The sequence below is a fragment of the Myotis nattereri genome (assembly GCF_964212035.1).
Source record: "Myotis nattereri genome assembly, chromosome: 12".
Lineage (NCBI taxonomy): Eukaryota > Metazoa > Chordata > Mammalia > Chiroptera > Vespertilionidae > Myotis > Myotis nattereri.
The window spans coordinates 23,594,556-23,610,463 of NC_138087.1; the positions used below are offsets into that span (position 1 = coordinate 23,594,556).

General features: G+C 37.4%; 1 protein-coding gene across 3 annotated transcripts in view; it reads right to left on the minus strand.

Annotated features, from left to right (window-relative positions):
• Positions 1–15,908, minus strand: part of ADAMTSL1 (ADAMTS like 1) — a gene marked incomplete at both ends in the record, with an annotated part of 891,527 nt that overhangs the window by 302,173 nt on the left and 573,446 nt on the right. For all 3 annotated transcript variants that reach the window (XM_081104271.1, XM_081104273.1, XM_081104272.1), the window contains one exon: positions 4,625–4,861. In XM_081104271.1, the coding sequence (XP_080960397.1) occupies positions 4,625–4,861 (237 nt within the window). The remainder of the gene's footprint in view (positions 1–4,624; positions 4,862–15,908) is intronic.

Consider the following 15,908-nt stretch of genomic DNA (forward strand, 5'->3'; position numbering starts at 1 on the left):
ACCATAAAACTAGAAGAAAACATAGGGGAAAAGCTCATTGACATTGGTCTTGCTGGCAATATTTTGGATTTGGCACCCAAAGCAAAGGCAATGAAAGCAAAAATAAACAAGCAGGGCTGTATCAAACTAAAAAGATTCTGCACAACAAAGGAAACCATCAACAAAATGAAAAGGCAGCCTACAGAATGGGAGATAGTATTTGCAAATCATATATTTGATAAGGGTAAAATATATCAAGAATTCATACAAATCAATAGCAAAGAAAACAAACTGATTGAAAAATGGGCAGAGGAGCTGCACAGATATTTTTTCCAAAGAAAACATGCAAATGGCAAACATGTACATGAAAATGTGCTCAACACAAGGAGTAAATATTGGCCAAGATGTGGAGCAAAGGGAACCTTTGTGCACTATTTGTGGAATGTAAATTGATGCAACCACTATGGAAAACAGTATGGAGGCTGCTAGAGGGGGTGGGGTGGGGCAAAAATGGGTAAAGGTGGTCAAAAGGTACAAACTTCTACTTATAAAATAAGTAAATTCTGGGGATGAATGTATAGCATGCGGATTATAGCTAACAATACTTTATCATATTTTAAAAGTTGCTCAGAGAGTAGATCTTAAAATTCTCATCACAAGAAAAGCAAATTTGTAACTATGTGTGGTGATGAATTAACTAGATTTATTGTGGTGATCATTTTGCAACATATACATTTATTGAATCATTATGTTGTACACCTGAAACTAATATAATGTTACTAGAGGCTAGCTGCACCAATTTGTACACGGGTGGGGTCCCTCAGCCTGGCCCATAATCGGGCCCTCTTGCCCAGTCCAGATCGGCTGGACATCAGCAGCAAGCTAACCTACTAGTCATAGCGTCTGTCCCCTGGTGGTCAATGCGCATCATAGTGACTGGTCGAGCAGTCGACCGAACGGTCAACTGATAGGTCGGATCCTTAGCCTATTACGCTTTTATTATATAGGATATGTCAATAAAAACAAAATGGGAGGTATTTTACTGACTAGTATGATTTTCTGAATAAGAATAAGGTATAAATTATAAATAGTAATGATTCTATAATGTTCCTGAGGCACATTCACAACAAATATAAGTAATACACTCATTCATGACACTGGATATCTCTAGGCCTCAATTTCTTGTGCTGTGAAATAGCTATATGTGTTCATTGCTAAAGTGTCAAAAAGGCTAGGATTCCATAGTTTTGGTTGTGTTAAAAGCCCAATTTTGAAAAAGTAGTTCTCAGTTGAGTATTAAACAGGTATAATTGAAATAATTGGTGCTTATAAATGACAAATATCTACAATTATGCTGTCATTTTCTATCAATGTCAAACTATGCTTGCTTCTTTACAATTTATAATTTATATCTGCTTAGCCTCAAAAAAATTTGAAACAATATTCAAATGAATAAATGTAAGATATCAAATGTCCCTGAAGTAATCACTAACACTCAGGAATATCTGCCTCCAGATTTTGTTCTATATGTAGTTACACAAACACAGGTATTGTATTTATTTGTTTGTTTATTTATTAATTAACACATGTCTTTTACGATAGTATTCTTCAAGTACTACTAACAAATGTCAATAGACCAACTGTCTTCCATATTTATTATACTCTTACAAAAAATCCAAGCAAGCAAGCAAACAAACAAAAAGCCTGGTGTAATTTTCCCATAAGCTTCATCTGTGCTAATTTTTGAGTGTGTTCCATCACTTACTGTTTATAAAAGAAAAACTGCATTATATACTTCTTCAAAAAATGTCTGAGGCAATTTACAAAAAATTATAATAAGACTAAAATAAAACCAGAAAGAGCAAAATATGGGGTAGAAATTGAAGAGATGGAAAAATAGAGAGGGGGGGGGTGAATTTTTCAGGGAACTAGGAAGAGCTGTTTATAAAAACTGCATATTTAAGTCAGCATTAAGATTTTTGTCTGTTTAAAAAATGTGAAAATGTGGCTTTTTCTTAGTAATTCTTACCAAAGGCTGAGCATACTAATTACCAATAAACAGATAACATTTAAATAAAGGACGTTTTTAAATTCTTTTGAGGTAGCAGTATTCTACCTCAAAATTCTACTTTTATTCCAGTCATCTTGCTGTTTTCTGTTTCTTTCTTTAAGAAGTTTTATAGAATGCAAGTAGGTTTTAATAATGAAAACACAAGACTATTATGGTAATGGAAGCAAGGATTAAAAATTGTATCCATGACCAATTCATATCAGTTGTAGTTTTTGATCCCCTGAGCATGATTGATTTTATTTATTGCTTTGTACCCTCCACCCTAGTTATAATCAAAATGAAAACGCCTTCCTGGCCTGAGACTTAGTTTCCTCTTTGCTCCCGCTGTCACTGCCCTGGCTGAGGCTCCTGCTTGCCTTCACCTTGGCTGCTCAGAGCATCCTTTTCAGCTGCTCGCTTTGCCTCCAGGGCCTTCCATTTCAAGCATCCCATAAATGCAGCTCTATTAATTTTTCTAAAGCTGAGCTATGATTATGTCTTTTCTCTACTAGCATTCTTTCCTGCCCACTCACTTTATGATCGTCTTAAGTGTATCCTCGATTTCCTCCAAACTCTCTCTCCTCACGGTGTACCTGGGGATACCCTGCTCTCTAGCCAAGATGCTTGTTAGTGACGAAATGAAATCTGTTTTTCATCGCCGTTCATCGCCTCGAATAAGACAAATAAATGAAGACAATAATAATAACTGAACATGATTACTACGGATGTCACAGTTCTTTACAGATATTGTATAGTTTACATTCTCCTCTAAATCTAACAAGTCACACTCACAAGAATCTAAGTTACGGAGGTATGCTTATATTTATAACCAAAAGTCCAGCACTATCATTTCATATTTACTATATATAAAATTTATTATTTTGCTGCTGATATAAGATTTCCTTTCAGTTGCCAAGGTAAACTAGGCCAGCTGGCAGGATTAGACTAGGGGAAAGACATACAACCTTGAACTCCCAGACAAACAGAAACAAATGAAACCTAATTTACTGACCTGTCTTGTTAATTTTGGTTCATTCGTCAGCATAATATAGCACAAACAACTTTAAAGTAGATATCAGGAGTCCTGGAGTTTAGTCCCATTTCTGCCATGCCCAACTATGCAACTTTCAGAAAATCATACAACTTCTCTGGTCCTCATTTTTTTCATTTACAAAATTGGAATCTGTCTTGCTTTATTCAAACACTATACATGCATAAGGAATTATTACTATTTTATTTGTCATTCCCTACAACATAGCTCCTTTTCTATAAGCTTTTCAATTCTCTATTGTTCCCAAAGCTTTTGTGGAGCCCATAATTTCATTCCAATGACACCCAGAATTCTAGAGAAGGAAGCAAGCACCAAATATAAGAAATGATGTTTAAATATATTGCTTTCTAGATTAGATAATCTCGTAGGCCTTTCTTAGCTTTAAAATAGGAAGATTCTATATTCAAATTTATATCTGAACTTTACATATTTCTTGTATATAAAGAAAAATTCAGATATATAAACAACACCCCATATTCTGAGAAGTGTTTAGACATGCCAAAATTTCCCTGTCTCAGGATTCTAGACCTCATGAAGGTTTAGAATGTCTGTTTCCCTCTCAGAGACATGATACCTTGCAGGCCACGCCACATCTCTTGTAGTAATTCACACTACAGTTATTCCTTTTATATCTGAATATAGATTTAAGTTTTAAATAAACCTGTGGATTTGAAACAACAAATTACTAAGACATATTTTATGTTAAATCTTGTATTGCTAGTTGGGACATTAGAGATTCCGAAGAGAGAAAAATCCCACCAATGACTTCTTGGGAGGGAGAGACAAAGGTTCTCAAAATGTCTACATTGTGAGATATAAAATTATATAGTGAAGTATATATAGCACCCAGGACAATACAGCAACTGCTTTTTCCAAAAAGTAGGCTGGGCATCCTAATCCAAAGAGTCGACTTTAAAATCAAGATGGCAATCCTACTAACTCTCCTTCACCTGCCTAACTCCCCTCCCAAAGTAGACATTGATAAATTGATACCAGAAATCAAACTTCTTTGCCATCCTGTTGTAAAGATTTACCTGGCTGACATCTGACCTAGCTGACACTGCCAAGTTCTTCAGGACAGTGTGCCTAAATTTTCAACAAAGGTACAGTTACAATAAAGGAACAAGATTTTCTACATTTTGGAGATTATAGAGTCAACTTCATCTGAGTGATTCTGAAGCTCTCAGTAAATGAAAATAGATGCCTCCAAATACACATACATGAAACATATTTTAAAGACAACCAAAGTAGAGGCAATTTCAGAGTCTAATCTAAAAATGATATACAATACTTAAGAATTTCTATTCTTCCATATTCAAGTGAGACTCAAGGAAAGAAAAACAATTCTAGCCTACGTTTCCCAAACACAAAATACACTGGTAGTTTTAACTGAAATTAAACCTCAATTTTCAAATCTGTCATTCTTTATACAGGCAATAAAAAGTAGCGCTGAGTGATCCAGATAGCAGGGCGATGGGAAAGGTATTTACATGAAGACACTCAAACCCTCTGGAAAAACAGAATGAAAAGAAGCCAGTACTTACTTGGCACAGACCATTGATGCACATATCCAGAGTGTCTGTGTAGCAGCGAGTCCCATCTAAGACCTTAGGTGCGAGTTCAACAACCAGGTCTGTGCCTTTGGCCTGGCACTTGAGTGCGCATGGGTTGTCAGGGTCGTTAGACACAGGAAGCCACTCATAAAACTCGCCATGGTGCTTGACATCATTATGAGCTGAGCATTGCTGAGCTCGGAAATCACCTGCTTCTGGTGGGCAGTCCTGGAGAAGGAAGTGGAGAGGGACAAATACAGGCTGAGAAGGGCACACATGTGGTTTTCAAGGTCTTAGAAAACAAAGCAAATATTCTGGTCATATCATCCAAGAGGTCATATGATTATTTGGCCCTAAGAATGTGTAGATTTGAGAAAGCAATCAGCTTGCAGTATATTTTTCTGACTGAAGTTAAATGGGAACTAAGCCAGCTTGAAATAGATCTGATTGATATTAGTTTCGAAAGTAACCACCTTGAAACATACAGTGGGGCATTGACTTATGAGTTTAATTCCTTCTGAGACCGAGCTCGTTAAGGAGCTCGTTAACTCAAATTACTCTGTCAACTCAATGCAAAAAATCGGCCAAGAGACAGCTGGTATCTCAAAAAACTCATTAGTCGGGACACTCGTAGGTCAAGGCCCCACTGTATTTTTGGAAAGATGTTTAGTGGTCCCATGGATTCCTCCACCTTACAATATCATTTTTATTTCCTTATAACTTAGGTAGGACTTAGTAAAATCAGGGAGTTAGCTGAAAGCATCTCTTGATATCAAGAGCTATGACAAGATTTTAGCCCCCAAACAGCAAAAAGTTATGGTAATTTCACTAAAAAATTTTTGTGGGGTTGTTCATGAGGTTTTTTTTTCTGAAACTTAGGGTGCACAGTATCTAGAGTTAAACATGGTGGACAGAAAAAGTGAAAATAGCATGTATACATGGATTTCTTTAGCTTAAGGCAGCATGGCAGAGTGGAAAGGTACAGATATCCTCTTCAGATGGGAATGTCGCTACATAGCGTGGGTCTCACTGATCCTAGGCTTCCTTAGGTTCAGAGCAGCGGCAACAATAGCACTCAGTTCTCAAGGTCATTCACTGTGAGCATTTCATGACCTCATGTTGGCCAAATACTGGCACAAAGAAGATAGTACATGGTAGCTAATGCTATTTAATGAAGCCACTGGAGAGAGAGAGTTGGAGAATGAGATTTTCTGAATTTGAATATTAAATAATGTTGGGAAAGACCAGAGGAAAACAAGAATGTTTTAATGTACATTTTATAAAGGACATTTTAAAATGTAAAACTATAGCAATCACTATTATCTAGTAAATTTGAAAGCAAATATGATTTAACTTTAAGGCAAATGTTGGCTATCCCTTGTACCAGTTTTGATAGCTCCATTTTTTTCACCATGTGTTCAGATTAGAATGAACTACACAGAATATCCATCTGTAGAAAGGCTTTTGTCCTAGTTTGTATCTGAAATACAGAATGAGCATGTGCTCTTTATCATTTTTGAGAGTTCTCTTATACAAGTTTTCTTTCTCTGAAAAACTCCTTACATTTAAATAAGCATTCTGAGATTAACATTAATCTACTTTATAAAATGGAATTTTTGACACTTTAACACATTTTAGTGGTATTTAAATAGCATATAAGGCTGTAATATTTGGGGAAGCATAAATTTTTTTTGACAAGATGGGGCATAACAAAAATAGATCAAAATATAATATAAACTCTCAAAGGCATATTATTGCTAGCGTTACATATGTTCTCAGAGTTAATACATAGTACTAAAGAAGAAGAAGAATTTCTAAAACCTAGATATAGAAACAGATATAGATAGATATAGATATAGGTACCCCACAAGGCATATGTGATTTTGAATATTGCCTGAAAAAGTAAAATTAAAATTCATACTTATTAATTTCTTAAGGATGAGCTACATATTAAAAGTTTATAAATGCGTGTTACACGTTGTTGTGATATTTACTTGTTTGTTGTGAGAAATAAAATGAAAACCACAGCCTGCAAAACTATGTTCTGAATCACAACACAGGTAATTTGTACGACAGGTAACACAACTAGCTGTCAGTGTTTCAATACCAGCTCCTTTCAGACTATGTATTCCAAGATAAAAGTACAAACAAATGAATTTAACATGAATCTTTGGATTTATTTTCCAACAACAACAATGCAACTTTCCTAGATGACAAATCCTACCAGTCTCTGCCTAAACCTCACTTACTAGCTTCTGTTCTAAAGGAACCCTGTGACTAATCACAGCCCCCAAAATACTATCCTTGTCCCCAGATTTTCATCTAAGACACTACAGGGACCCCTTACTTATTAGCAAGTTTAATAAAACCAGCTTCATACAGTCAGCAAGTTTCCCTGGTGGCCACTGCATGAGAGCTTCCAAGGGAACGGATAGTTTAATTAATAATCTATAATAATAAAAGCATAATATGCTAATTAGACCAGACATCCTTCCAGATGTCCTTCCTTCCAGACAAAGCCGCAGCAGGCGGGGGCCGAGGCAGAGGTGGCCACCACGGTGGTGGGGGGCCAAGGCCCTTGCAAGAATTTTGTGCATTGGGCCTCTAGTGTTTAAATAAAGTGTTTTCAGTTGCATATTACCTTTCATCCCAAGAATCACTTGACAGCACAGAAGAAATATTAAAATGACTCAATAAAACATAACATAGAGGAAATTGTTTAGAGTGGTCCCCGGCCCCTTTCATAATTACTTTTACCTTCTTTATCTATAAATACAAGTGAACCAACTACAGGGAATTGTGGGTCAGGCTGAATTACCTCTGCATTACAGTAATAAGGATAATATCTAATTAAGAGATGTCTTGGTATGCACAGAGAGAATTTTCTGCATTTATCCAATTCCAAGAAAAGAGTATCAATTACATTTTTAATTTGATGTTACATCATCTTAGTGCAGACATAAAACGCCCACAGAGTCTCTCCTGAGTCCTTTTTGTTCAACAAAATATATGAGTCTTCCCATCTGTACTAAAATACATAAGATTCAAAGGTAAAATTAGTAAAGTGAAGTTAAAATATTTGAACCTTTTGGTTTTCTTTTCTGTGACAGAAGCAGTAAACTTATTTAGACATATCACAGAGAACCAACAAGCAGACAACTGCTCCTGTTCAAGATTCACCTGCACCTATTAGTTAGAAGAACATGTGCTGTAGGTTTTATGAACTTTCACAACTGGAGATACATCTCTGAGAATAATTTATGTGAATAACTTGACTTTTATCACTATCGTCTTTCCTTCCACCCATATTTTTGTAGGGGTGGCTAACTATATTTTGCTAATTTGAGAATGCACTTAAAACCTGGAGTTCAGAGTTAGAAACTGAACTTGAACCTTTTTACTGTTTGAGTTTATTTGTACTTGGCAAAATGCAACTTCCTGTTTTAAGAAAAAGGACTTGAGAAGACTTATAAAACAGGTTTAGAAAGCTTCTTGGACATCAAGTGGCTCTTACAAAATAACATTTTGATGATTTAAGTGTAAATGAATTAGAAACATATGAATCAAATTTCCCTTGAAATACACGTTTAAAAATTAAGGAAAGAAGCGTTTGGCAAAAGTTTCTTTTGTTGAATCCAAAACATCCCAAGCATAGTTCAAGACACTCGCTGAACTCCCGATGCCTCTGGGATCACCCAGCTGCAGAAGTGGAAACTCAAGCAAAGTCATCACAGACTCTTGTCCCACGGGCATCATCACAGCAGAGTTTCTCCATGTACAAAGTTTTAAAATATAATGCGGTCTGTGAAACCACTGATCCTCCTAACAGTCAGATTTAGAAACTGATGTTCTAACTGCTTTGAAAAATGTTTAGCACCTTATCCTGGGCATCACCTTTGAAATGTCAGCTTCTGAAGAGATGCTTTATGATCGCATAAGTCATCAGTCCTGACCAAGACAGGTGGTTTTCCTTAGGGCGGTGGTCGGCAAACTGCGGCTCGCGAGCCACATGCGGCTCTTTGGCCCCTTGAGCGTGGCTCTTCCACAAAATACCAACTTCTGCGCATGGGCCACGAAGTTTCAATCGCACTGTACGTGCGCGCCCGCATGTGGTATTTTGTGGAAGAGCCACACTCAAGGGGCCAAAGAGCCTCATGTGGCTCGCGAGCCGCAGTTTGCCTACCACTGCCTTAGGGTCTACTGAAAGTACGGAATATATTCAATGTGAGATTTCTGTTCTAATAAAACCTTAGTGGTAGGAAATCAAGAGTTTTCAATTTGGATAATTCAAACAAAGAAGAAAACAAATAAATTATTATGTATATGTTTAGGCACTGAACTTGGCTCGTAGGTAATAATGATGAAGACAATTAAAATCACTGGAAGTTTAATGTCTATTTGAACCAAGCACATCCCCCCCCCCCCACACACACACCCCTGCACAGGGACCTGGCATAAAACATGCTGTGGGAAGGATGCACTGGACTAAAGACCCCACCTTCCAGCCTCTCATACGTCTCCAGATGTACCATCCAGCAGAAATAGAGCAAGAGAGAGCAAAATAATGTTTCTTGGCCATTTGTCTATTTCCAACTAACAGTAATATATCTGTGGATTGGCAACTCTGGGTTAGGCTACTGAGCTAGGACTTTTTCACTCTGAAAAAAAATATTTTATTAAAAATAGTCAGATAATCCCATGAATTACTGTATTTGGCCATGTCATACAATATATTTTTTCTCTCAGATTTTTAAAAATTCAGTCCTAACTGTGTTAAGAGTTTTCTTCTTAAAAAGCACAAAAATAAAATCTGGCCTTTTATATGTTCCTATCATAATTCATAAAGTCCGTGGAGTCCTGCCATATAGGAATCCAATTCAAAACATTTTCTGGTTAATCAACTAGCCAGTGGGAAAGATAAGATGGATCCCAGATGTCCCCTGATGGTGATAGGTGGATCAGATTACATTGTGGGACAAAGGGGGACTCACAGGGTGAAATGCAAAAGATTGTATCTCAGCAGCTAAGGTGGCAGCATCTGAAAGGCCTTTCAAATGGTTTTGAAAAAATATACAGAATATAAATTCGGGTCAGAAACTCTTTTTAGAGAAGCCATTCTGCTTCCTGAGGGACATCCCTCTGTTTCACCTTTCTTCTGAAATATTCAGTGGTTTGCCTTTTCTGGCTAATTTTGCTGTTTCATTGAAATTATTATCAGCGTCTTGGTATAAATGTCATATTCTGATTCTATAGTCTTATTTGTAGAGTCAATATTAATACCCCATAGTATTAAAAAAACACTGGAAATGATATATTAGGTAACCACAAGTAGTAACTGAAGAATATGTCCTTCTCAGGGCATTTCCATATCTTGCAACTGTTCTTCTAAATTCTATCTTTCTCCCTATCTTAATCACTCTCCCTCCATAAAGTTACTGTGCAAGAAAACAAAATGAGAATTGTTTAGTGAGGCATCTACTCCACCCTCAGCAAGTCTGGATTGCCACTTGATAATGTAAACATGTATGGAAATTTATCAGCTATTTAGTGACTTTATAAAATCTTTCTGGTTCTAAGTTTTACCTTAAAAATATTAGGAAACCTCAATGTACGGACGGTAAAATAGAAAAAGATTACCATAAAAGGTTCCTCTGCAATAAATGGAAGAAGGCTCTAGAAAATAGACTCCCTAAAGCTCTCAAATCTCTTAGCACACTTGAATAGGTAGATGGTGGCTGTCTCTTTTACATACAGTGGGGCCTTGACTTAGGAGTTTAATTCGTTCGGAGACTGAGCTCGTTAAGGAGCTCGTTAACTCAAATTACTCTATCAGCTCAATGCAAAAAATCGGATGAGAGACAGCTGGTATCTCAAAAAACTCGTTAGTCGGGACACTCGTAAGTCAAGGCCCCACTGTATTTTGGTCCTTATTACTTGTCTTTCTGCTTCTTTTATTCAAAGTTAAGATGAAACCAGTGAAGAATAAATATTCACTGATGTAATTTTTTGTTCGCACAAACATAATTGATGTTTCCGTTTCTATTTCCAACTCAGACCCTCTCTCCTGAGCTCCAGATTCATATATACAACTGCTTCCTCACCACCTGGATATCTAAGGCATCACACACTCATCCTGTCCAAACCTGAACCCCTGCTCCTCCCCCTCCGCCCAGATCTGTTCCCTCTGCAGCCTTCACCATCATAGTCAATGCCAACTCCATCTTTCAGGCCCTAGTTCTTACAGCAGTGGTCCTCATACTTGCGTGCATTAGAATCACCTGGAGGGCCTGTTAAAAATGCAAGATTGCTGGGGCCCCAGCATCCAGTTTCTGATTCTGTAGACTTGGGGAGAGATACAAGAATTTGAATTCATAACAAGTCCTCAGATGTTGCTGATATTGCTGATTTGGGGTCCACACTTTGAAAACCACTGCCATAGAATGATCCTTGCCTCCTACGTTCAATCCACCAGTAAAGATAGGCTCTATATGCAGAACTATGCTGAATCTGACCATGATCTAGTCCAAGCCACCATCATGTCTTGCCAGCATTATTACAACAGTCTCCTGATTGATCCTCCTTTTCCTGCCCTGCTCTCCTATGGACTTCTGTCAAAAAGGCAACCAGGATGATCTTATTAAAGCAGAAAGAGATCTTGTCACCTTTCTGCTATAACTCGATAATGTTCCCCACTTCACTCAGATGAAAAGCCAAAATCCCCATCTCCAGTAGAGGTAAAGACCTGGCCCCATTTCCACCTATTGTCTTCCTCATTCACTTGGCTTCAGCCATGCTGGCTTCCAAGCTACTTCTTAAACATTCCAGGAGTATACTTACTTTAGGACACATCCATTATCTTTCCCTTTGGCCTGGGATTTCCTTTGCTCGGAATCCAAGTGGCTAATGACCTCACCTCTATCAAGGCTTTGCTCAACAATCACCTCCTCAATGAGACCTGCCCTGACTGCCCCATGCAAAATTGCAACACCACTCCCACTACAGATTCTTTATCATCCTCTCAACTTTTCTTTTTTCCATCACACTTAATCACACTCAAATACACCATATAATTTACTTATGATGCTTTTTTTTTTAAATCATCTGTCTCCTTCCACTAAAGCATAAGATCAGGAGGACAGGGATCTGTGGCTGCTTGGCTTGCTATTATATACAAGGACTCAAATACTTGTTTTTGAAAACAAACAACGAACACATTGAATAAATAAAACACAAGTCATGGTTTTCATTGCACAATTCTGTTTTTCGTTACTCTTGCAGGAAATCTGAATCTTGAGAGCTTTCTAATCAAGAAATCCTAGAAAATCTTAATGGAGCATCTAAATGTTTTTCTTCTTTTTCTAAAATACAGATTTACAAGAATACTTTTCATTTCAGACACTAGGAAAATTGAGTAGGGATTCTTGCCTACTTTCTGAATAGGCAGATTGATATTTCCTCCTCCATGTAAACAAATTTAACAGGGCACTATTAAGAAACATAAAATGTGCTGAAATAATTTATTATTCAATAAATAGCCAGACATTGGTAAATTTTATGTAACACTCAGTGCATGCATGCTCTATAAAGCACTAATGTTAAGGTATCAAGCTTTATCCCCAAATTTTGGCCACCTGCTTATGCTAACATCAACATCATCATCAAAAGCATTTATTTGTGCAAGACTGCTAACTGCTATGTAAAATGAAATTAAACAGACATAGTCCCTGCCCTGTCTAGACAGTCTGTGTGTAGACAACTCTATTATGTTTCAAGAACATAATATTTAAATCTCTAACACATCACTATGAGTGCAAAGAAACAGAAAATGGGGTCGATTTTGGAGGGTGGTGCCAGTGATTCTTGGCTCAGTCATCCTCCTTTTTATAAGATGCCCACAGACTTCTTTGTGACAGACACTCCATTTTCACATCTACAAGATATATGAAATAGTCCTTCTCCCTGCTTCATTTTCTCCTGGTATAAAAGGTTCACAAATTTTCCTGACTTTCCTTCTAAACTGTCAATACTTTTGGAAACTAATATGTTGAAGGGAAATAAGTGCCCATGAAAATTAATCATTAACCATTTTAACACCTGACTATGGATCAGGTTCACGCTCAATAAAATAACATCTTTACAGATTGGTGACCCTGTGAAATAATATAGAACTCTCCAGTTTATTCAAGCTTTGGGTGTGTCCTACTCTGGGTCTACTAAGTGAACACTGGTAACAGGTATATTAAACAGCTCCAGACCATTCCAATGTGTTTATTCAGGTCCAGACATCAGAGATTCAAAATGTATGATATAATAAATCATTAACCCCACCCTCCTTACTTGATAAGCTTGTTATGTGAAAACAAATGTTTTGCCTGGCTAGTTTTTTTTTTAACGTCTCCAGGCATCTGTAAGCTGGTCTAAGGAAAAACATTTAAAACATTTCATTTAAAAATTCATTTTTTTTCTTCTTTGGGTAGCTTTTATTTCAGTGCTTTTATTTTTTTCCCTTTGAACAATGCAGACTTTTGGAATCCAATTCCCCAGAGGTATTTGTAGGACTGGTTGTAGTTTGTCATGTTAGACTCTTAAATTCTCTCAATTTTGAAAATATTCATTCCTTGAGGACTTTTATTATTTTTAGTCCATTTCTTTGAAATGGCTCCAGTTTAGCAGTATCTTTTCTTAAATCAGCATTTCTGACTTTTCACTATTTTTAATCCTCGTCTTCAAGAAATCCCCTTGCCTCCCTCCCCCAAATTAGCATATTTAAAGTGGTAATTTGTAGTCCTTTTTGGAACATGGCATACGATTTCATTTTATAAACTCAAAATTATACACTCTTTTGTTTGTTTGTTTTCAGGCTGCATTTACCAAAATATTTGTGGTGGAGAGTCAGGTTAGAGGAAGGAAGGACTAGTATAGGAAAAACATTTTAGTGCATACATACTTCAACTGTTACTACTTCTTAGGTCTGTAGCATAACAAGTTCATTATGTTTCCATTTATTTGTGAGAACGAATAATAAGGATTGACATATTACAAAGGGACAAATATGTAGACTGAAGTTGTCTCCTGGAACATGAGGTGCTGATGCCAGTCACTTGGCGGAAATATGGAAAGAAACACTGTCTAGAGCAATTCAAAGGTAAATACCATGCCAGACAACTTAGAGATGACCGCAGCATTCTCTCTTCACCTTCTCTCCCCCTTAGTCTATAACTACCACCTGATTGTTGCCTGCAGGCTTAACTTCTTTTTGGCTCTCCCTGAATCATGACAACTGTCTATTTTCCTGGCACTGTGTTTAATTAATGTTCCTTTTTGGAGGCATGTAATATAGTCCCATGAATGACTTGAAATATAACTGAGCACAATTTTGGAAAGCTCTTTGTAGTACCAAATTTAAGGTTCACCCCAGTTAGTTCCTGCAAAGCAGAGGTCAAGCTTCTACTTGAATTATTCTCCAGGCAGGTCCCTGCTGAATGATACTAGGATTGAAGGCACTCTCCAATGGGAGAAGACACCAGATCAATGGGTGAAGGAGAAAACCATCTGTCCTTCAGTCAGTGGAATGGAATAGTCTCTCCTCTCTCAGCAGGATTCCTCTCTGGATGGGGGATTCTGACCATGACCACTAATGTGAGTCACCCTGGCAAGACACATGATGCTCTCTGTGTGACATCTTCCAAAGAGAGAAAACAAGGTGTTCTCAGGCTGTCCACAGTATCAGTGAAGATTAGCTGGGTCTTTCTTCATAGACTTTGGAATGAGGGAAAGAAGTAGGGTTACTGTGGATAAAATGGAAAGTTTAATGGTCCCCCTCTCTCTTCCTTAACTCATCTCTTTTCAACTTCTAGATCAGAATTCCTATTCCAACAACCAAGTTAATGGTTAATACTATATAAACCGATCCTGTAAAAAAAAAAAAGTATCCTCAGGTCTCTGGAAGCGTCATCATGAGTACGGCGATGATTCTTTCCAAACCAAACATTAGAACTCATGTTTGATAAATTAGAGGTTACTTATGGTAACATCAGAAGCATAGTTGAAAACTGGATTATTTTAGAAAAATCTGATAGCCATAGAACCAGAACAAAGCAGCAAGTAAAACAAAGAAGTAGTGGAGGGAGTTTATTCTCCAATGGGTTCAGGCAGTACCCTGGGTCTACTGGAGACCCTCTATGGTTTGTTGCAGGGAAGAGTAAAAGCTTCCCTTATAAAACCAGAGAAAGGAGTCCACTTTCCATTTTCTCAGGATATTCTGGTTGAGTGGGACCTAGACATTGTTTGCTACCTTTTCCCAGTTCCCTTCCTCAATTTCCTTCCTTTCTCCTTTCCTAAGGGCCTAGGACCTCCATGATGTCCCCAGTCATACCTCTGCCTTCTTTTTCCACATCCCTAACCTCCTCTTTACCCTGCATAAGGGGATGGGTCCATAACTGCTCCTTTAATGCTTCTCTTACCAGCTTTCAACTGACAGCCATAAATTGGACTGCTGGGCATTACTTTCTGAACACAGCAAAAGAAGTCCACTCTTAAAAAAATAAAAAGACCTCTCTAGGGCCTTAACAGTCATCCTGACCTAACGGCGGCTGGTATTGTCATATGGTGGTTCTGTGGACAAATGGGATATGAGTTAATATAAGTAAAATGTTCAAATCAGAATTGGCACATAGTAAACACTCAATAAATGTTAGGAATTACTATTATTACCAACACCATAGAGGGGGGAGCTGGAGTTACACAGCTCTGGGTGGGGGCTCCAGAGGAATCCGAGATGGTACTTGTTTCGTCTTTCCCACTGCCTTGCTGCCTCTAGAACTACTTTACTTAGTTGTTTGAACATATTTTTAATTAAAGTGACTTATATTAATGTCTTACCATATGAGTCTAATCAAACAAGATCGTGTGCCAAATTTACTGGGTTGTAAGTTTAATGGATGACAACACTCCACTTAGTTCATATGTGCTCATACTTCTTAGTTTGTTGATCTTGGACTAAAGACATATTTTAAGAAACCAAAAAAGAATTAGAGAAATATATTTTCTGACTCCTGAATCTCAGTGTTTTCAGGTTGTCCTTCGAAACTTAACACACAGCCTCTGAGCACCAGCCTCATTCTGAAGAGCATTTTGCTCCAAAGTTGATTTTCCTTTCTTCTTCCTATAAAATGTCCACTTCCTCCAGTGAGAGGGCTGCACCAGGTAAGAGTAGGGAGGAAAGGACACTGATTCAACTTATCTAGAACAAGGTTTGAATGACTAACAATGCTTT